Genomic DNA, 24136 nt, shown 5'->3' with positions numbered 1-24136 from the left:
GAAAGAAAGAAAGAAAGAAAGAAAGAAAGAAAGAAAGAAACTTTCCCCCCTCCTTTTTCCCCAAAAAAGAGAGGAGAAAAGAAAGGAAAAGAGAAGAGAAAAGAAGAAGAAAAGAAAGACGAAAAGAATAAAGGAAGAAGAAGAGAACAAAATAGAAGAAAGTTCGATTGAAGAAAGAAAGAAAAATAAGAAAAAGAAAAAAAAGAAAAAAGAAGACGAAAAAAGTAAAAGAAAGAAAAGAGAACATCACCGTCTCCAAGATCTATGTCAAACTAACATAAGAGTTTACATGAATATTTTTCGACATGATTTTTCAATTATTTTCTATAGTAGGAGCAAAAAGTAGCCGCAGTCAACAAACGAGTAATGCTAAATACAAAACCGGGAAAAAAATATATTTTCAAACAGATTTGCAAACCAATGACTATGATCTGGTGGAAGGCTTCATTTTTGATTGATTATCAGTCTTTTCACCTCTTCCGAGTGCAATTTAACATTACAATAGCCCCTTTTCTTTAGTCCGCGTTGTATTGAAAGGGCAGCTCAGCGCTCCCTCGCTGGCTGGTTTACATCAGGATTTGGTTTCTACTGGTACTGTCAAGAAAGTTTTAGAAGGCTGTCCCCATGCAGACCTCGACTTTCTCTTCTGATCACGTTTCTACTGCAGAACTGCTGGCGTATTATTATTATTAAGCAATTCTCTACATTATTTTCTGAAAACTGCAACCTCTTTTTACAGTTAGGTCAATTTGTATTGATGCGCAGTCTGTCCCACTTTGCCTTTGAGATGCAGCTCTCTGCTTGCCCCTCTCTGCTGATCACTTTTAGAAGAATACAATAAGGAAATTCTCTTAGGAGGACGCATGCGTGACATAAAGGCTCCGCTCCACTTCAGGTTTTCTCTTTTTTAACGCTGTATCGTCAAGTGATTTTTTTTTCCCCTGACAAACAAATTGGTGGGCCGATTTCGTGATATCCATTTAGAAATATTTCACTAAGGTTCCTGGCGGGACTTGTACATATCAACTGTACAAACAACAGTTTGGCTCTGTAGTTGTCACAGTTCTATAAATATATGTAGGATGTAATGGGTTTTGCACCGGTACATAAAACAAAATATACCTCAAATGAACCCAGTTACCTTTCTCCTACTTGCACTTCTTTCTTAAATAATGAGAATTATTGGTAAAACAAATAATGACATGCAACTTGATTCTTAATAGCAGGGTAACCCTATACGGAGTAATTCAGGAACTAAGGAGAAGGTTAAGATGTTAATGATATGGTTGCCTAACTGACTCCCAGAAAAAAAATCTTCATGTACAGCCGTTTTTCTTTCGCAAAACATGAATGGTTTCCTTCATACTTTTACTGATTGAATTCCATTGATTCACAAAACACCACCTGCCTCATTTACACATAAAAAAATACATTTCTTTTTTTTTTTATTCCTTCTTGAAATTGTGCACAATTGTTTTTACAGATTTTGTTAAAATGCGAAACCTGGCTTTCAAGGGAGTTGCAGATTATACTTTCTTTTCAATTTGGTAATGCTGTAGAGAATGTTGCTAAGCCATGTATCACATTACATGATAATACTGAAATGAAAGGTAGCTGCATACCACCGATCTGTCAATTAAAGCCTGACTGTGGTTGTAAAAGACATATGGAGGCCTCATTTATAATAGGAGTATGATAATTTTAACAGTATAAAACTAACAAGAAACTACTAAGAAGAATTCACGGGGCGGGAGCCAGGGCTACGAGAGGAAGGAAGTGTTTTTTGCAATTTAGGATTGGAGGCTTGGCCTCTAGACAAGGGAGAGAGAAAAGGACGGGCCGGACTCCAACCGAGCGAGCATTCCCTATGGAGTCGAGCCTGGCCCTATCGGCCTCTGGACCCCAGAAAACAGAGTCCTCTGACTTCTTGAAGAGTCATTATAGGCGTTGCCTCGCGACTGGGTCAGTTACTGGCCGGGTTCAACCCTCAGAGGACGGAACGGCTCATACGATGCCTTGACATAAGGAAGAAAAGAGAATCTGAAAGAAAACAAAAAACTGTTACTTATGGGACTCGAGGACCAAGAGTATGAGGGCCACCTCCCAGGAGGATAAAGGAGAAAGTAAAACAGAGCTGCCTTTCACGAGGCAAGGTAAAGCACATGAGCTGTAAAAGAATAGTGTGGCCGGTGGTCCCTTCTGACCACACGAAGAACCCATGGAGTTACTGGAACTCCAGGTCGGAGAAGTGAGACTCACTATCCCCCCAGAGGGGACTGAGACAGAGGCATGTTGCATATCAAAAAGTGAGGAGGAGGAGGAGGAGGAAGAGGAGGAGGAGTGAGGAGGAGGGAAAAAACAAAATGCAAGAGAAAGAGCTGAGCTGTGACTGGGTTTAAATAGGGAGTCAAAGATGATAGGCAGGTGAAATTAAGAAGGGGTGAAGTCCTGGCTCACACCCCCTGAACTCCACTTAACATTTAACATTAATGTATTCCTTTCAGAAAACGTACCTGTGCCTTTGCACTTGTTTCAAAACAAATCCCCTTGAACCCGATTTATCAAGGCTGAAATATATCTGGCACCATTTATTGTGAAAGAACAATACAATATTGTTGTTGTATAACCAGTAACAAACAGCTTACAAGTTGTGCGTTATTGTTTTTGTAGGTGTAATTGTAAAAAAAAAAAAAAAAAAAACAATGCAGGTGCTAGGGCAAAGTAAAAAAAGGAAGGGATGAAGATCTACAGTACTTACTAGATTTGTATCCTGTCAACTACATTTCTAACAAATGAAAACTCACAAACTTACAGAAACTCCCACACTTAAGAGATACAGTGAGTAGACTTGCAGTCTGCCTCAGATCACTATAATGATAGAATCTGATAAATATATATATATTCATTGTTATGGAACTAATGCTGTCAGGAAACAAAAATAATGTGAACTTATTTTCAAACTGGGCACTTTGGAGCCATTTGGAATGAACATTCTATTCTGAGATCACTAACATCATCAACATCATCAACATTCTGGAATTTTGTTTAAAAGAATACTTGTTTGTTTTTTTATCAACTTCTAGAAGTACTGTTTTTTTTGTACTCAGCGGATGAAGGCCGAAACGTCCTGATAATTGATTTGTAATCAATTATTCTACCCTTTTAAGTACCTAAAATAGCCTTTTCTTTTTTTTCTTATTGCTCATTTTTGTACACACACAGCAGTCTTCCTTTTTCTCAAACATCTCAAACTTATATATATATATATATATATATATATATATATATATATATATATATATATATATATATATACTGTACATACAACAATGTTTAGCCTTTTGGGCCTTCGAACATGGTGTTCGGGTGCTGTTTTATAGTTTGTCACAGGTTAATCTGCTGGTAATTGTGTTTTCAAATTATACACATAGGTCAGTTGGCTCTTTGAGCGAATGTATAAATATTATTGTGACAGTTAAACTACAGTTCCCACAATGCAATTAGTTTAATGAAAGGCCATCCCAGCGCAGCCGCAGGGCTGCTGCCTCTGTCCTAGGGATTGTACTATCAGAAGAAACTGTTGGAAAGCGGCGGCGCTGGCGCTAATAGTAACAGGTACCTTTGTGACAACATAAACCAAAATAGATGGCTGACAAACCGACAGAATAAAATTATAGAATACAAAACGCATAGATTTTTTTTTTTTTTTTTTTTTTTTTTACAACGATGTTCCTTTTACAAATTGTACATATATTTTCAGGACAAAACACACACGAATCCCAAACTGGAGAGACAGCGGTAACGAATGGTTTACCTCTGTTGCCTTGGTAATGAAGACTGTACCCGGTTGAGATCAGGAGAGACGATGTCTCTTTTTAAACAGAAGAACTCGACTTTTTACATTTAGTTAGTTCTTATTTATTCGGTTATTGCCTACCTATGATGTCGTCAGATTACCCACGTGAAAATGACACTTCTTTTGTCACAAACGGCTTCAGTTTGTCAACCGGATCTGGAATGCAGGTTGGGGTGTCTGTGCTCGGATCATCTGTACACGAGACTCCAACAAAAAGTGCTGCTCCTAAAAGTAAGTGGTATTCTGCCATTTTAAGTATTTAAAATATCATTTTCTTCATTCTTTCTTCTTATTGATCATTTTGGTACACAGCAGTCTTCCTTTTTCTCAAACTTTACATATACACACACACACACACACCACACACACACACACACACACACATATATATATATATATATATATATATTATATATATATATATATATATATATATATATATATATATGTGTATGTGTGTGTGTGTGTGTGTGTGTGTGTGTGTGTGTGAGCAAATAGTTTGAAGTTGTGGTACAAATGGTTTCCTAGAAATCAATAGAAAGAAATGCAGTTCTGTACTATAAATTAATGTCAGTAGAAAATCAACTGCATCGCGATTTTTTCCTTAAAAAACAGTATTGTCCCAGAACTCTATTGTGTGTAAACCGCTAATTGTCTGCCTGTCAGATCACCATGAATCTGATTTAAAAACAAATATAGCTATATATATATATATATATATATATATATATATATATATATATATATAAGCATCCAAACTAAATATTTTTCACGTTATACATCGTTTTTTTAATGAGTAATATTTAATGCATTTATTTATTTAATTATTTTGTGTCAGTGCAGAATAGTATCTCTTGTAGTGTCCACAGGTGTAGTATTCACAGAGGTAGTGATGCACTGACTGATTCATGTAGTGAAGGTGTAGTGAAGGTGTCAAGGTATTCACAGAGGTAGTGATGCACTGACTGATTCATGTAGTGAAGGTGTAGTGAAGGTATCAAGGTATTCACAGAGGTAGTGATGCACTAACTGATTCATGTAGTGAAGGTGTCAAGGCCTGCCTCCTCTGAGTACACACATGGTATTAAATAAGGTGCACTGTAAACTTTTCTACTATTGCCTCTTCTGTCCTTACACACCACGTGGCTCTCTGTGTGTTTATACAGTTATACTTTATATCAAATTAAATGAGCAGTCTGAACAGGGGGATGTTATAGACACTGATAATGACTTTAGATACAGTAAATGGGGATGCATTTACCAACTGGGGATGCATTGGATAATTTAAACATGCTAATTAAGAACATAGGACGGTCTAAAGGTGTCCTCCAAGAATGTTATGTTTTTTTTTAAATATGTAATGTTAGCTGTTATTTTGGATTGTGTTTCTTCGTTGTTGTGCAGGCTAGTGGTTGTTGTACCTGCAGGTTCATGAGGATTTATAGAAATCAGATTAAAGTGTCAGCCGGAAGATTACACTTGATAAAACACGGGACATTGATACTGTGCATCAACGGTCTCATAATATGCACAATAAACTGTATTTAGGCTTACTGAATCATTTAGGGGTTTAGCTTTGTTTAAACGTTTAGGTAGTGAATGGCTAAACATTAAGACTTAACTAAACTGAATTGTTTACAAGTTTACACTCGTGATTGGGTAAACAGTCAGGCCAGTGAACATGTTTTTTATGTATTTTTCAAAGTGAGGCTAAATTATTGATGAATGTAGATATCAGACTATGGGATTGTGTGTAATTAAATGTAAAACATGAAACAAGCTGGTATGGCTCTTGTAGACTTGTTATGTATTTAACAATGTGATCAAAAAAAGTCTCATCAGAAAGAGAGACAAACCTTTTCCTGTCAATTATACTGAAATCTTCAAAGGGGTATTATGGAGAAAAACCTGACACTTCGTTCGTTTTGGGACATGTCTGATCTTAGACTGTATCACTAATGAACAGTGAATAGTGTCACTTCTGTAAGTAGTGGTAAGGGAGTGTCTGTTTTCCCACAGGGTGAAATAGAGACAAAGAGGTTTTAAAGAAGTGAGCTATAGTGTCTTAGCCCTGTAAAACTGTTGGGGGACGTAAGCATAACCAACTATGCTGTGCTAATTAGTCTGAACACTGGAACAATGTAGTAAACACACATTATAGAATATTTTAGTGTAGAACTGAATGTGGTTGTTGAACACTGAAGCACAATATCATCATATAATTGTTTTCTTTATCAACCGTTTACCATGTCTCATTTTTACCAGTACTTTTATTGCTCTAAAATGGTGTTCTTTCTTCTTTTCAGGTATTGGTTCCACTTCAACCGGTAACAAAAGTCTGGATGAACTGAGGTACATTGCTCGATGTATTTGCTTTTATTCTTTGTTCGGATGTTCAGGAACACTATTTTGTAGCTTGTCGCTTCCCCCATTGTTTTCTGAAAGGAGTCAAACAACATTTAAACAAATCAAAGCTGCAACGCAGCCACAGTGTCAAAGCCTCATATCTCAGGAACCATTTGAGATAGTGACTTCATATTTGTAGTTATATAAACCGTCAGTTCTAAATGTGTTGCCGTTGGTGACCATGAAATTGCCACCAGACTTAATAAGGCTACTATACTGATTTTTCTACTGCTGTATAGAGACAGTTTGCTTTGAGTTATTGTCTTAATTTTTTGTACACTTCTGTATGCTTTGATTTCCTTAGTCAAGTTAACACTTTTACTGCCCCGTGGCTTTAACTTCTAGCCACATTAGTGATACAGACCACACGCTTCTACTAAAAGTGTCTTTACAGTCGGTACACTGCTGTGTTCTATCATTCTCCCAATAAAGATTAATGACAGAACATGTCACTACCACATTGTTTAAACATTTGGACATATCAATGATGCAGATCACATGTCCATTTTACTTCATCTTTACAAACTATTCAATCTGATATGACATGCCCATTAGATGATGCCCCATTAGGTGCTCTAACCTGGTTATAAGTCGTAGTGTTTTGTTGTTGCAATGCTTATAAGCATGTTTCTCTAATTTTCTCCAAATGTATTTCTCTAATAGACAGCATCTGGAAAGACAGACAAGAGAGACACAGAGACTGCAGGAGGAGGTGGAACAGGCAACGAAACTCACCATGGAGAGAATGGGCCGCTCGCTCGGAGGGACCTCTCATGAGCAGCCAGTCAGCCTCAACCGTTCTGTGGGTAAGGCTGTGCAAGTGGAAGTGGAAGTCACTAGATGGAGAGTAAAGGCAGATCTAAATAATGCTGCCAATTCAGTCATCAAGTAGAGCTCTTTAAGGACTCTTATTATTGATTTAAACACAGTTTTAAATCCACCACGGTTTAAAAAAATTGAATAGACCTTGCCTTTGTTTTTTTTTTTGTTTTTTTTACAACATTCTCGTTTTAAAACACAGTATTATTTTGATATTTGTATCCACATTTCCTTGGCTAGTGATCTCCCTGCCCACCACTCCTTAGAACTGTCCCAGAAAAACAAAGCTTCCTACCGCATCGTTGTATTGTAGAATGTAAATAAAACTTACCTCTCAACCACAGGTATGTGTAAAAAGTAACATTATAGACATGATTATTATGAGACTAGTGGTAATAGTGTTATAAAAATCACAGTAGCACACAATAACTCATTTGTGTTTCCTCTTTTTTAATGTCCAGAGAACTCTTTAAATGCCCAGGACATATCTGTGTCAAATCATGAGCGCCCCTACAGTAAAAACAGCATGACATATAGGCCGGAGCCTGCAGCCACTGGAAGGAGCATCTCCTTCCCTGGGAAGGAGCACCTGGAGCGGGCTCTTGAAGAGTACAGTCTGCAAGTCAAGGAGCTGCAAATGAGGCTGAGTGAGGTCAGAGCCAGTACTCCTGCTCAGCCCAGCCTGGCTTCAAATATATAAGCTCAACCCACAGTATTTGTCCGCAACAGTGTATGGGACACCAGGGGACACTGAACAAGTTTTTTACTGCTCCTAAAAAACCGCTAACCCTTTACTGCCCTGGGTATGTTTCCATACCTATTTAATGCCCTTTTTCTCAATGTAAAATATATTGGACACTGGGCAGCAAAAGGGTAAGGACAAAGCTTCTCTTCACCTGGGAATAGAACATTTGACACAGTGTCACCATGGCTCATGTTACCTGGTTACTGGGGAGGTTGATTCATGCTTTTCCCGTTTTGCATTTACAGCATGCATGCATGTCTTCCGGACAGTGAAAGTGATGTTCAGGTTCTTTTTGTGTATTGCAGGCCCATGAACTCAATGAGCAGCAGAAGTTTTACTTCCACCAGTCTAGTGTCGAGCTGCAGACCAAACTGCAGGAGGTGCAGCTGGAGAGAGCCTGCCAGGCTGATATCAGGTAAACAGAGCTGTTCCAGACCTCTCCTGCTGATTTCATATCTACTGGAACTCTCTGTGGATAATCCAAACAAACAAAAAAAACATGAATAAATACCAATTGCCTGAGTTGTTTTAGTTTTGAAAGATGACCTGTCACAAATATTTGAAGAAAAAATGTTCTGCACTTTCTACTTGAACATAATCGTCGTAAACATTACCTGATAGGATACAAATCATGCATTAAAGGAAAGATCTGGTGACTGAAAAGAGAAATAAATAAGTGCAACTAACACAGTAAAAAAAAGAAAATAAATCCTACTATTATGGGTTTTTGTGTCCGATACAAACAAACCTTATACTAGAATAGAGGAAACGTCAGTTTTGAAAAGCAAAAGTATGTACTGATGTGTACTAATTTTACACCTGTATAATACCAATGACAATGGAGATGAATACACTAAGAGTTTTCATTGTATTACAACAAAAAGTTAGTCACATCATGTATACAGTTAGAGCAAACAATTCGACTCAACAACAACTCGCTTTGCTTTGAGTGGAATGAAATTACATCACAATGATCATTACCATTGCCTGGTGTCACTGGTACTTTCTACTTTGAGAAGAATGAAATGTCATTATTAAAATCCAGTAACATCTTTGCTTTTTTATACTGACACCTGGCCAAGCAATTAAAGTCTTTTATATCTTAGAAAAGATCATGTTGTTGTAGTTTAAGCCATGGACCAAGTTTATTTGTGCTCAGCTGCTGCTGTATTTGCTTGCTCTTGTGTTAAACTGAGAGCATTTCCAGGCATTTCTGTGAGCCTTCACTGTAAGAAATCTGTACAAAAGACGTGTCTAATTAATCTTGCACTAAAACATAGTAGAGTGAGCCATTTCTGTGCTTGCTTAATTACATGTTAAATCTTTAGACTTAAAATACAATTCTAAAGTATGGATGTCATGTTTGAAGACAGGTGGTTTGTGTTTAAAATAGTATCTATTATCCCTTCTGGTATTATAATATAATTTAACCAGCCAATGCAACTCTGCTTTCTCCCCCAATGACACCAGAAAAAGGGAGTCAAAAGCCCAAGGTGACTTGATCAGCAAGCTACAAGTCACGTTAGAAGAGGCCACCATCAGGACGGAGCAGCAGCAGCAGAAGAGCGAGATGCAGGAGATGGTGCTGCAGGAGGTGCGCTCCTCGCTGCTCAGCTACCAGGAACGCAGCGGCAGGAAGGTCTACGAGCATGAGGACATCGGCAGCATGCCCTCCCACAACCTAGGTAGCGCTGTGGGAAAGGTGCTGCACGACATTGAGGCTGAGGTCTCCTGTCTGAAAGAGGAGCTCCTCCCGGTAAGTGACTAGCATTCCATTCCATTTCTGTGTTAATTACATTCGGTTCGCATGTTTACTACATGCACCTTGAGAGTGAAACTCTTCTTCCCCCAGTGACTGATATGCTTTGCAGCTTAGGTAAAATGGAATAAAAATGTAAACACACACCTGAAAATAAGGAAACTAGACTTTAATCTAGTGTTGTATACAATATATTTTATTTTAAATTAAATTGCATGCTTCTTTTAACATGCCTTTTTCAAACTATGTGATATCTACATAGTGAATGGAAGTGCACAACAGGTCAGATTCAGGACACACTTACAGAAAACTGGTAAATCCCATCAATAATGTTTTGTGTACTTTAATTAGTTTTATCAGTTAGCATACCTACGAGCAGATTATGCACTGCTTTTTAGCAATGTCTTTTAGGCATAACAGTTTGAGATATTCTATGACTTACTGTTGCTCCTGCTTTTTAAGGTTTTGAAATGTATTTCCCTGCCTCTCAGCTTTCTGTAGTGTTCAAATCACTTTCAGCTCGCAGTAAGTCCTGGAGTGTCTCAGACTGTATGCACTCAGAGTCTTCCCTCCATCAGCTGGCAATCTGCCAGTGTACCCTGTTAAATGAAAGAGCAACGGAGTAGACAATTGGGGCGTTCTACTGTGTTTATAACCGAAGATTACAAAACGCTGGTGCAGAATTACACAGTCAGTCAGGGCCCTAAGAGCACAAACCAAAAGATTTGAAGAGCTGGGTTAGAAACGGAATGCGGGAGACCACCTGTTCAGTAGAGGCTGTAGCACTCTAGTGGCATTCCCGCTTCAGAAGCATTCAGAACTGGAAATGTTTATCTCTTTGTCTGACCTTTCGTTCTGCTTGATGTACCCTGTGTCTGTCGACAGGCTAAGTCGATCAAGTTGGTACGAATGTAATGATTTTTTGTTTATCTGTCCTAATAAAACAATATAGTTTCACTTTACGGGAAAATAACCAAGGCTTTTAAAAGACTTTCCTACCGCTTGTTATCATGTCTACTTCCCTCGTTTTGCTGTCTGTCACATTGACTCTGTTGAGGTCTAGGTAACTGCGCTGCTTTTGTCAAAAGAAAGTCAGTTCTGTTTACTGACATACTAAAAGTTTGTTTTAAGGCTGTAGAATGTTTTCAGATGCACTTCAACAGGTAAACAGGAAATGATCTTTGATAAATGCTTCTTGTTAATGTGTAGAATTCTATCCCCATAACTACACATTCATTAATACTTTGAAGTGTATAGAAAATGTGTGTGTAATGATAGACCAATTTGCTTTTTTAAAAAAAAAAAAAGTGTCATTGCTTCTTGAATTAAGGTTGGGATGTAACAAGATTGTAATATTTGTTCTTTATTTATAGATGGAAGACCAGCTTGATACTCTTAAATTGGAATCTCAAACCAAAGGAGATATTATTATCAAACAGCACCAGGAAAGGTAACTTCCTCTGGCTTCTTTGAAATTCAGATTTGGCTTTCCCTTTAACTCTTTCAATAAGAACTATCTTTACAGAAAGTTAACCCTAGTAGCTTTTCTTATAACTTTATTTAGCGTTAAGAGGAAATAGTAACTGTGGCATTTACAGCCTGATGCTGTAGGCAACAGACTGTGCAGTTTGTTTTCTGTCTTATAACAAGAATACATGTGCTAGTATAATGGCATTGTGGTGCAAATGGGATCCTTAACCGTACCACCTTATAACCTGTGCTGCCTTATCAACAGGGAGTACTGTGTTTTCAAAGGAAAAGTCCATTCCTGAATATTTTTTGTAAACAGATGCAACTTGGGAGTTGTTCAACCCTAATCTTAAATAATGGTGATTGTATAAACAAGATGTGTGGCTATGGTTAATAAATTACATTTTGCATTAACATATGTTAATATTACATGTGTCTGGAATTATTAGTACAGTAGATGTCCAAGTCTGGTTCCTATTTCAAAGTTTAGTATGTTATTCTGGTTTATTGTTGAAATGAAATGAGTTGTTCTCTTCCAGAGTGCAGGAGCTCATTCTCAGTCATGAACAGGAGGTGGCAGCATTGACTGACAAACTGAACCAATCTCACAGCAATGCAGTCAGCATCCAGAAACAGCTGGCTATTGTACAGTAAGTGCCAAGATAAACAGGTACTGACCTCAGACCTCCCAGTATTGTGGGGCAAAATCACAATTTACTTGGTCAGGTTTCTTAATAAAATGATTTTAAAGTTTGCTAGCAGCCTAAGTCAACTGCACATGTCTTGTGTATTTCGATTAGAGAACAGGCAGCAAATCAGAACGTGATGTACTTGCGTCAGCTCACTGAGCTGGAGTCCACCGTCTCCCAGCTGCGCTCTGAATTACGAGAAGCCAAGAGAATGTACGAGGACAAGGTTTGTGCCCAACACAACTGGTGAAAAAACTGTTGTGACCTTACAATTCTGTACAGTAGCATATGGCAGGGAAGGGCTGGATTCTTCCTGATCATTTGAAAGTCAAACCTAGCAATCGGAAGTATGGAACATGTTTGTTTAGAAGTTAATTAGAGGTCACAAGGCAGTGAACAAGTGCAGGATCCTTATTTGGAACTGGCCCGCTTAACAGGTTCTTGTTTTGAGATGCACCGAGTGCTGAGGAAGATGTGTCATCATTATTAATGGCTTCTTTTATATCAAGTGTATTTTTGAGTTTGAGCAGGTGATGGGTGGTGCCAAGTTAAGAGAAACCTCTCTAATTGTATACTTAGATGTTTAGGACCTCCATATACTGTACCGAAGTGTGAGTAAATAATAACAGAAAAGGAGAACGCTGTATTCGTTGTCATTTACAGATCGAGGATCTGGAGAAGAAGCTCATCCTGGCTTACTCTGAGGCAGAGAGTGCTCGGAGAGAGTGGGATGAGTACAGCCGGGATTCCGGGGATTTGGACATGCAGCTACAGCAGCTGATGGTACGCAGCTTTACCAGCCAGAACATGTTACTTCAACACAGCTTCCGTGTATTTCATACAAAACATATATTCCTATTAAATGTTTTTTGGCTCCCCGTCTACTGTCACTCTACTTATAGCTACTAATCCCTCTGCAGGGACATTTCCAAAATTATTTCTGTAGAATGGAAAAAATAAGCTGCCTACACTAAATCTGTTCTGAACTGGTTGTCTTACAACAGAAGAGCAATAAAGACCGTCTCAGACTGGCTCCTGATTAGAGTTCTCCTGATTTAAAGTATGTGATTTTCACTTCAGAGTGATCTGCGTAAGACCAGGGAAGAGCTGAACATGGAGAAGGAGCAGAACAAGCGTCTGTGGGAGCGAGAGTCTGGGAACAGCATCACCGTTGATAACCTGAGGAGGGAGCTGGATGGCAGGAGCATGGAGGCGCAGCGAATGGAAACCCTGATTAAAAGCATGAAAGAGGAGTGCCGCGTCCTGATAGACCGCCAGGTAAACCTGACAACAAACAGGGATGGTTTATATTCATTCATAAAGTGTAAGACAAAAAAAAACAGATGCTGGAAGTATCAAATACTGACATTAAGACTATTGGCCCCTTTTGATATAAATTGTGAAAGAAATAATTTAAAAAAAGTATGGTATTATTGTAGCTAGAATGCTGAATCTAAAAGTTGTTTCTTGCTAGTAGTATACTGTTTAAAATGTATTTTTTTTCTTTTTAGCTTTACACTTGCATGTAAACAACCCCGAGAGGTTTGAATATAGAAAGTGGACACATTTGTCAGAATGCATTTTAGGTTCTATTTAGTTGCTCTTTCAATTTAACAATACATAAAACTCTGATTCACTGGGCCCTGTGTTTCTACACAGCTAGCTTCAGAGCAAGATAAGAACGAGGTGCTGGAGAAAGCATCCTCTCTAAAGAGCCAGCTGAATGCCACCAAAGAGCAGCTCCAAAAAATCACAGAGAGCCACAGGGTGTCCCAGGAGAAGACGCGGCAGCTAGAGACCACCCTGGCACAGATGGAGCGGGCCCTGGAGGAAAACCACAGGGAGAGGAGGAATCTGCAGCTGAATCTGGAGAAGAGGAGCCAGGAGGTGCAGCTGAAGCAGACAGAGATTGAACACTACCAGGAGAATCTGGAGAAGGGGCTGGGCTCACTGCAGACCATGAAGGTGGAGGCCGAGACGCTGAAACTGAAGCTGAATGAAAGGGAGAAGATGGTAGAGCTGGTGCGTGAGCAGATGGACAATGTGACGAAACTCGTCGGGCAGCACAGCCGCAATGCAGAGCTCATGCACAGTGAGAAGACACAGCTTCAGAATGAGCTGAGTGAACGCAAAATAGACATTCAGCGTTTAAAGGTCAGGTTTGTGGTTTTGTTTATCGCAAGTGGAATTAGTTAAGTTTTGCTTTAGGTGGATAGGTAGCCAAAACACACATTTGGCGAAGATGGTCCAACTTTGAAACTGCAAATAAAACAGCAAAATATATGAACTTCAGGATTGAGCGTACTGTTATAGTGAGGCTCAGTCACCCCAGTTTTCATCGTGCCCTGCTGTAGTGTCCATTAACTTTCATTAGCACCGAAATGTACAATAATTTAAACATATAAATACTGTTTTCTTTCTATTCAGGCTAAAGTAAAAACAAAAAAAACAGCTGTGGTGCAATATTTGTAGGGTTCCATTAGATGATTTGTTTATAGAATCCAAATCTCTTCTCACTGTAGTAACTCTAAAGTTAAGTTTTCTTTGTTCACAGTACAGTATGTGACATTTCCTCTAGAACGTGTTAAATAAGCAGCTGCAGAGCCTCAGCATCAATGCCATGTGCTTTGCCATTGTGTGGTTCAGGCCGCAGTGGAGAAGCAGGAGGAGAGAGTCGGGGAGCTGGTGACCAGAGACTCTGAGAAGGAGCAGCTTCTAAAAGCCTTCACTCTAGAGAAGGAGAAGCTCACAGCAAGACTCGAGGGCAAGGACAGAGAGCTTGCCAGACTCACAGGTACCGGCTTTGGCTAAAAGATTTGCAGCACCCTATAGAATTAACTAATTTTGCTTCATAAAGTCAAATGAAACCTGCTGAATAATGTTAATTTATCGAATTGCATACCGCTTTGTAGTTTTACATATACTTAACGAAAAACTGAAAAACAATTGCAAAATGTGACATTTCGAAATCTAACATGCAATACTCTTCTACTATGCTGGCTTCTGGTAGACTTTTGTGATGTAATTCTGTAGTGTCTTTGGGTGTAAATCATTTCTTGCCCCCGGTGCTGCAGCTATTAGAATCCAACCTATCCCTCACAAAGTCCTACGCAGGGGCCTTGTGACGGGCACTGTCTTCACTTTGTTTGTGTACATTACAGAGCAACATGAAGCACTGAAGAAGAGTCATTGCAGCAAAATGAAGGAGATGGAAAACGCCACAGCCAGATTGAATTCACAGCTGAGGAATGCCAACGCCGAGCTGGAGAAAACAAAACGCACACTGAAGACGCTGGAGGGAGCCGATGGCCATGGTATACCACTGAAATAATAAGCAGGGGTGTGAGGAAAGGAGCGGGAGGAAGCACTTGAACATCTTGAACTAGAGAAGTGTGATGTGATGTGCACACCCTCTGAACAGCTGTGCATTTGCTGCTTTACCCTTTAAATGTGTCCTAATGTCTGCTTCCCCTGAAAGGAGGGGAATGGAGTTTAGTAATGATGATTCCATCGATTCCTCAACCAGCCTCATGAAATGGAATAACCTATCAAACCCCAAACCACATTCTGCGTCTGCCTGACCTACCTCCACAGGAACTAAACAGTGACCCTTCACAGTATTGACATGGTGATTAAACTGAATTGTAAGGGGCTGCCTAATCATCAGCACTCATTGACACCAGGAATGATATGTGCTGAGACTTTTCTAATGTGGTAATGTATAACCCTTCCCGATTCCTGGAAGGGGTAATAGGCTTTCCTCACCTTTTCTGCGGTATATTATGGTAAACACAGGGAAGCATAGAATTTTGAATATGGCAAAGCATGCTGCTGTCAAAACCTTGGTTAACTCTGGTAAAGCTCAATAAATTCATACATGCGTAAGCATGATAAAACGAAAATAAACTGGTAAACTAAAGAGCAGTGCCAGTGCAGGGTCAGTCTGGTGCTCGTCTTACAAACCCACCTGACTTTTACAGCTGTTGCTTTAGCCTGGCCTTAGTTAGCAGCCCTTATCTGCCAGCGAAAGGTCAGCATTACTTGAAGTGATTTACTTGCAGGAGTATTAAGTGTCTGGCTCTTGATCTCTGGCTTCAGAATTAAAAATCAGCATGGTCTTGTTTTTATGGGGGGTTTGCACCTGTCCATGCTAACACAACCAAGTAAGAAGATTTCTGCAAGATCTGATTTCTTTCCTGCTGTGTTTTTGTCAAACTTAATCAAATATGTATTTAACTGTATGGTGTCTCAATGGGTACAGTTGTATCAGTAATGATGTCACTGCACAATATTGTACAGTTAAATGAAGCCCCCACAGTGCAGAGACGTTACTGCTTGGTATAACTGACACTTGTTGCTGAGTTAACTATTGGAAACTATATTGAAGTATTGTTAAAAACATGTTGGTTTCTGATTAAACTATCTTGCATAACTTTAAACACCTAATCATTGCAACAAAAGAAACTACAAGAAAGTCAAGGTATTGATGTTTCATTTATGTTTGATTTTGATTGAGCTGTAGTATGATTGAGCTGTAGTATTGTGGGTGACCTACTATTTCATGGCATCGTCAGTAAACTGATGAAGACACTAGCTGAAAAGTTTGTCTACTTGTCTTGTAATTTCAGTGTTTAAAAGCAACAGATTGTACCAGGTAATCGGATAATGTTTTTGTATTGCTCACTGTTGTAAATATCTGTTTTTCACAGCGGTGAAAGTTGCCATGGGAATGCAGAAGCAGATCACAGCCAAGCGAGGGCAGATTGATGCTCTGCAGAGCCGGATCCACTTTCTGGAGGAGACTGTCGAAAACATTGCCAAGGCAAGGCGGTCCCAGCTTTCTAAGAGGAAGATTCCCTTTGACCTTACAGCATTGCTGTATGACCTGCATCTAAACTAATGATCAATCAAACATTAAAGGGCAGTCAGTATATGTTTGAATTCCATCAACACAACTCTTACTTTAGAACTTTTAAAAGAGTCTAGGAAAAATAAATCCACACAATACAGCCTTATTTCCATATGAGACACAAAGTCTTGGGGGCTTAGTCTTGGGCTATAATCGCAGATTATTTCTATGGCAGTGGTTAAAACTTGCTCTGTTTTGACAGAAGTTTGCTGTATTTTTCAAAAAAAAGTTGCTGTTTGTTTATTTTTTTTTTTTTCTTTTTCATTGCTTGTCTCCTACAGGAGAAACGTTTCATGAAATCTGAAATCAACAGATTGAATCTGGAGCTAACTAGTGTATCAGCAGAGAAGAAAAAGTTGATGACAGAGGTAGAAGCCGTCCAGTCCTTGGAGAAACATCTAAGGGAAAAAGTAATCAGACTGGAGGATGCTCTCTCAAAGGTAACAGGAATCCTAGTCATGTTTTCACACTCGACTTCAATGCGCAACAGGAGCCCCATTGAACTCGCTACCACTTGCCTTTACACCAGAAGGAAATCGTGGGGGGGGGACTCCAGTATAGTTTCAATGCCAGATTAATTAATTGCGAGTATTTGTATTTGTATTTGTACTCATGTGCAGATGAAATGGAATACAGTAGTCGGTATGTAAGAAGATTTTGTACCACACAGAGGTCTAGACTGGTTCCCTATTGTGAGAGCAATGACGAGGGATTGCTCCAAGAAGTGAATATTACAAACAAATGGTACTGTGTGGGAAAAATTGCTTAGGTGTATTAACTTTTAGTGGGTTCTCCTTGTTTTAACCAACACCCTGGGATAAATGTTCTTCGAATCCTTTAGAAAACTGAAACAAAAGAGATTTGGTTTTCTACCTACACTTTCATTATATTTGTAATCAGTTTTTTAGACCCATATGTTCAGGTTTGGTGAAACTTTTGGTACACACTGTTGACACGTGATTGGCTGAGATGTACTGTATATTGTATTTTTGGACGATTGTATAGGCATGTGTTGTGCTATGATGTGATTGCTGTGGATATAGGTAATGGTGATTTTTTTTTTTTTTTTTGTGGCTCTTGATACTGACACCACATGACTTGTGTAGCAGTGTGGAGTGCTCAAATGTTGCTTGTTGGCACTTAATTTCAACAGGCATGTGATCGGTTTGCTGAATGCCAAGTCGGAATCCAGCAACAAGAGCAGGAATGTATGCGTCTGAAACTGCAGCATGCTTTGGATGTGAAGGTAGATGACTTTCAAGATCCTCTCCTTGTTTATTAAACACTTACTGTTAAGTAAGGTCCTTAAAAAAAAGATAGTAGAGTATTATAGTGACAGAATAAAGTAGCAAATTTGGTTATGTTTTTAATTCTTTTAAACTCATGGTGAAATAATGAGATAAACAGAAAAACCGAAGGAAAAGTCAGACACAGACCTTGAGGTGCCTAAATAACATGGTGTTTGAGAGCACAGGGTTTTGAATTTAGTTTGTTAGAATTAACAGTACACACCACCGCTGCAATAAGGAAGACTCAAACATGTAATATTTAGAATACTACCCCTATTTAATCTCTTTTTCTTGTTAATTCTATGTGTGTCACAATCTTCGGTAGGAATGTTGGTAGTCGGATGGGGGAACATTTCAGTATTGCTAAGTTTCTGAATTGGATTTCCTCATGGAAGTAAACCACACATAGTGACTCTGCAGAGTATGTGTTCATATGTGTAATATTGTACTCTAAGGCAGTTTAAAGTCTGTTACTGGGTTAGGCTTGATCATAGTTCCTTGTAGCTTATTCTTTCAACTCAGTGTGTTGTTTGTAAAGAGTAAATGCATATTCTTGTTTTTCAAGGAACTTCAGGTTCCAAAGTACAGAACATCACAGCCTCTGTCTGCTTACACTGCCAACTTGCCGAGCTCCCAGCTCACCTCCGGATACCTCTCTGCAGTAAGTCTGGCGTACTGATATTTTCCACCTGTATTAAATCTGCAAAATCACTTTTTAACTGTGGCTCTTTTGTATTTTTCTAGTTTTTCTTTTTTGGATATGCACTTCATCATAGTTAATTAAAATCATCTAAAAGCGCCAACAAAGATCGGGAAGCAAAACACATAGGGGTTTTACATTGGATAGTTGGATAGTCATATTACCTGCAGAAACATCTATACTGTTGTTTTTTCAATACTTTCATATCCTGAATTAGTTACAAAAAAATTAAGAAGCACAATAACAGAGGGACCTGAAATAAAGTCAGTAAAGCTAACAGGAGTTAAGAAAGTTACAAAACATGATCAATATGGTCCTTGCACTTGAGTTCATGTTTGGTACGTGTCACAGTGTTTAAGAAGCACCACAGAGTACAGCACCTGAAGGGCTTGTATTTGGGTAACCAGTAGAGGAAACGCTACTTCCTTCATCATTCTCGGATTTATAGATGAAAAATTAAAAAAAGGGTTAATATGACGTACAGAAGAGGAAAGCTGCTTTATACACGCTTGTCTATTTCTTTTTTCCGCAGCCTAAAACCACAGTTGTGCAAGCAGACCCAGCGCACGATATCAAGAAGCTTCTGAAGGAGCTGAGGAGCATGATCCAGGAAGACCGCAACGTCTCGGCTCCTGCCAAGAACAGCACTGATGTGGAGACTCCCGCTTCCCCATGGGGAAACAAGGATGCAACGTGAGAGACTTGAACACGCTCCTCATTTCTCTTGTTTCCTCACTGCTGTCTTCCACTGTAAGGGACATTTTATAGAGCGCGTAGCTTCAGCTTACATGATCTTTTTTTTTTTTTTTTTTAACACTTCTTGATATTTTTTGTGTGAAGCTGCTTTGACCTGAGTTCAGGAGCTGCTCTTGAGTTCTGGTTGCCTGCCAAAGACAAACGTACATGAGCCAAAGCATTGCTGCTGTTAGCGGGGTTACAAACTGTATGTCTGTGGCAGGCAGCTACAGGTAGAGAGAGTTCCAGCTACAAACTATAGGCTGCAACACAATTTCTGAGTTATTGCCATAAGAACTACTGGTGGCAAACAGTTAAAAGCTACTTAATCTTTAATTTCACTTTACTCTAATAATATAATATCCTTCCATATGTTCCACAATGCCTGGGAATTGTGTTTACTGTAAGCACTTTATTTTGCCACTTGTTCAATGCATATAATAATACTAATAATAATGATGATAATTTTTGTTTTCTTTGTAGACGTGATGTAACAAAAGACACTGGTGGAAGAAGTGTAAGATTCAGCAGGTGAGAAACCCTGATCGCTGAAATATGAAGATTGTTGAGCATCGCATTGCAGAAAAGATGCAGAAACAACTGCCAAGATGTTCTGCAGTATGAGATGTTGGAAATCATGTTCAGTAACTTCGGGGTGCTCAGAGAGCTAGACGCTGCATGCAGTAAGGGCTGCCTCGAGACACTGACTGTCTGCACACTCTTTATTTAGCTTTGGCATAAATGTGTTGGCTTGCTTAATATAACCATCATTGCTAAGAGTACTAAATACATGCATGCTGCTGGCACCCTTCAATGTTGTCTATGCCATGCTTGCTGTCTGCAGAGATCCCCCAAGCTTGCATACTGTGGACCTTGAAGATGAACTCAGTTTAAACACTCTGGGGCCTGAGGGTGAGTTGATGCTGCGTTTTAACTTAGCTGCTTTACACCTTATTAACCCATTCACTAAAATTATTACTCAAATCCATAGGGCTGTGCAACTGCTCAAAAATATGTTTATTTCCCAACAAGGAAAGATCAATTTCCCTCATCTATACCATCAACGGCAATTAACTTCTACAAAATCTGAGTATTTGCACAGCCCCAATAATCAGTGTTTACTGTGCAGTAACAGCCGGTCAGCAGGCTCTCACTGTGGAAGAGCAACATCTAATTAGGGTCCCAGTAGGGTAAACAGTAACACTAGATCATGGGCATGTTCTTTTACACACAATAGTCGACAGATCCTAACAGTTAAACTCTTCTGGCTGGTTTCACACACCCCGATAGCACTATTGTACTTTACCTAAAAGAACACAAGTTAGCCAAAGATGAGTGATTATAGGGTCTGGGAAACCGGCCATAGGCGTTTAACAAAAAAACAATATATTTTTATTGTAACACCAAAGGGTAGAAGAAAAACTGTAACGCATAGTTACATCTAATTATTTTTTTTTATAGTTGATTAGGATGACCAAATTATATTTAAATATCCTAAAAAAAAAAAATTAAAAATCTCTTAAATTTGTTTTCTGTATTGAACACCAGTTTAAGCTCTGTGTATACAGAGTAGTGTACATCTTATGACTCAGGTAGTGTTTAACCATAAATTACTGTTGCATTTCAGATAGTAGTCTTTTTTTTGTTGAAACTGTTTTCTAAATAGGTGAAAGGAAACATACTGTTGTTGGAAAAAGGACAAAACCAAAAAAGGAACTGTAACAGAAATAAACATGCCGAGTTATTCATTTCTATTTGTTCAAATACTTTTTTGAATGAAAAAAAGCGTACTTTGCAATCATTGGCAATTACGGATTGTTTGTTTTACAGGATTTGAACCGTCCTTTATTTGTGTGGCCCCCCGGTTCACCTCCTCTCCCAGGAAGCATTCTCCAGAGACCCGATCTCCAGTGCACTCTCTGCTCACTGCCCCGCTGAGCAGCAGACCCCAGCAGCCAGGACGTAGCGGAGGAGCTCCCATGGAGGAAGTCAGCAGTATGTCATTACTACATTAGCTGCTGAAAGCAGTATTACTCACAAGCATACACAAACCAAACAAAAATGAGGGTAATTTCCATTCACCACCTATTCTGATTTCTGCATCGTTCAAGCAGTCTCGGTTGAGTGGAACGGCTGGTGGAGTTGCCAAATGAGCAGTTGGAAGATTCGTAAAGCTTTTTGTCTGCATTGGTATTTACACACATCACTGGTTGAATGTATTTGTATTTAAAAACTGAAAGCTGTGCAGGTGTTGGATAAACAGCAAACTTAAAAGATAATTGATTCCTTTGTTTCCTAGTAGGACACCAGCAGGTAGAAATGACTGGACAGGCCTGTGTGAAACTGCAGGGCAGACTGGACAGCCTGCAGAACCTGGTTGAAGATCTACAGATTAAAAATAAAGGTACTCTCAGCAATGACCTCTGCAGGTACAAACTCGGTTACATTTCACTGGCATGAACTGCTAGTTTAAGTGAAGGTTATCAGAAAAGTAAAAGACATTTCTAAGGTTTCACAAACCATGATTTGCACGAATTTTGGACTACTTAATGTTGCCTTAGGTAAGGCAGTCCAGGATTAGTGCCAGTTGGTGTTTGTGAAACCATCCTATTGCATTAGCGTTTTATTTTCCAGTAAAAAAAAAAAAAAAAGTTGTACAAACATAGCACTGATGCAACAGCTTGGTTTGAAGGAATGGAAATAGTAAAGTATTGTACTAATGATCTGAACAGCGTCAGATCTAAATATAAATGGTTAGTTGATCTCTTTATATCCACTTTATTTCAGGATGTCAATAATAATAATAATAATAATAATAATAAATCCTCCCTGGGGTAAAATATCAGCAAAATGAATAGAATTAAATTGGAACAGTATTTAGATCTGCTATGGTTTAGAGCATTAAAATATACTACTGTTATTTTATACTGTTCATGAACAAGAGAAACAATACAAACTTTGTACTGGTCAATTGAAGTACAACGCTGTTGAAGGGTATGAAACTGTGCTACTGCATTATAATATGGTATAAGAATAAGCTATCAGGAAAATATATGCTTCAGCTAACTTGTCTTTGCAAAAGCTACGCTAAGTTAAAAACAGGCTATAAAACTGTGAGCAACAGCATGTAATCGCAAGCTACAAGATGTACGCTAATAGCACAAATGTATTGGCAGGACTACAAAAGGTGTACGTGACTAGCAGCTATACCTAGTATATTGGGTAATGTGGCAGCGCATGAGGAGACTTGGTTTAAGGGTGCATCTCCCTGCAGGAGAGTGGGGGTGGGTGGACACAACCAATAGAGACGAGAGATAAGGGCGCTGCCGCATCACCATTGGCGAGCTCAAAGGATATAGCGCAATTTCATGCAACTATATAAACAACTGTAAAAGCAGAAGTGTTCACAGGAAGGTTTTGACATCTCTCCAGAGCTCTGTGTGTGTGTGTCAGATACACTGCCTGTTTGAATTTTGATCTTCTATTAAAGTGATCTCTGGTCTTTGGAAACCAGACCCGCATCTTCAACTGCTGATTGATTTTCCTCAACTACACCATGCACTTAATAATTACCATATTATACCCTGCCCATATTTCTATAGAAACAGCATGGATTCAAAAGTAATTCTCTCTCTCTTTTCATGTCATAAAACCAGCAATACAAAGACATACAGCTTGTGTTCTGCTAGCTAGTTGATATGTAAGGACATCATTTTAAAACACTTCTACATGCCATAGAACTTGTTAATGGTAGCATTTTGTTTGGATTCTTATGAATTCTCCAGGTTACAATTTCAATTAAAAGGTTAAGTAGTTTTATTTATTTATTTGTTTTGGTCTTACTCGTCTTTTCATTACATTTGTGATGTGGTTTTGAATAAGACTCCCATCGCTTAGCAGTTTGAGCCATTCCCAGTTTTATTATGAGCTTAATAAGACACACCCGAGCTTACCTATACACGGTGGCTGATTAAAACCTGGAAATGGTTGAAACTACTATGGAATAGGAGTCTTGCTTCCATTCCTGCAATATTACATTTCAACCATAAATTCCACCTGCCATGATCTGAGCCTGTAAAATCTTGACTTTCGGCTTGTTATACAATTGGTATAGGGCAAACGGAGTTGAAATGGATGCTTATCTTCAACACATAAAAATGTAATAATTTCAATTCACAGAAATGTCCTCCATGATCCAAAGTCAAGAGAAAAGGATCAAGAAAGTGAAGGACCGGGAGAAGCTGTCAACTAACTGAAAGGAATCCAATCATTTTGACTTTGCCAGTGCGTGCAGTTATCAACTCTGGTATCTTTTAAATAGTTTACCCAATAAACTAGATGAGTTCAAGTGCCTTAGAAATAAATATAAAGTGTTATTTTTACGTAGGTAAGAGTAGAACTGTTTGCCTTGTATAAAATTATAAAAAGGTGCTTTTGTTTTCATACACAGGCAAAGAAAAGCATACACATGTTCTGTATTTTTTTTAAATCTTTAATACAATTTTACACTAATATGTTTTGCTTTATTTAAAAAATAAAATAAAGCTTACACAAGTTTTTATTTTTAGGATTGGAATTAAAAGCATAACACACGCCAATGATACATCCTATCACATGAGCATGGAACATTAGCCCACACCAGACCTGAAACAAAGAATATCATTAGCTAAATACAGCCACTCTATACATTTCCAGATTTTCACATGGTAGTTAATTGAGAACCGTCAACAAATAGTACAATTTAAAAGATGCATTTACT

At 38.7% G+C, this 24136-nt stretch overlaps 1 protein-coding gene across 1 annotated transcript; it reads left to right on the top strand.

Moving 5' to 3' along the window:
- The first annotated feature begins 3579 nt into the window (after positions 1 to 3579).
- Positions 3580 to 23832, top strand: LOC121317707 (coiled-coil domain-containing protein 158-like). The gene is made up of 25 exons (XM_041253886.1): positions 3580 to 4087; positions 6163 to 6208; positions 6926 to 7068; positions 7543 to 7733; positions 8132 to 8241; positions 9297 to 9582; positions 10959 to 11035; positions 11595 to 11705; positions 11856 to 11990; positions 12254 to 12274; positions 12374 to 12527; positions 12825 to 13022; positions 13404 to 13898; positions 14391 to 14538; positions 14906 to 15058; positions 16454 to 16622; positions 16835 to 17093; positions 17807 to 17899; positions 18508 to 18603; positions 19175 to 19335; positions 19861 to 19908; positions 20222 to 20289; positions 21208 to 21372; positions 21677 to 21781; positions 23557 to 23832. The coding sequence occupies exons 1-25, from the start codon at positions 3940 to 3942 to the stop codon at positions 23631 to 23633; spliced, it is 3657 nt and encodes a 1218-aa protein (XP_041109820.1). The 5' UTR covers positions 3580 to 3939; the 3' UTR covers positions 23634 to 23832.
- The last annotated feature ends 304 nt before the right edge of the window (positions 23833 to 24136 follow it).

Source organism: Polyodon spathula, chromosome 1, assembly GCF_017654505.1.
Source record: "Polyodon spathula isolate WHYD16114869_AA chromosome 1, ASM1765450v1, whole genome shotgun sequence".
Lineage (NCBI taxonomy): Eukaryota > Metazoa > Chordata > Actinopteri > Acipenseriformes > Polyodontidae > Polyodon > Polyodon spathula.
This window is presented reverse-complemented; position numbering and strand designations above follow the sequence as displayed.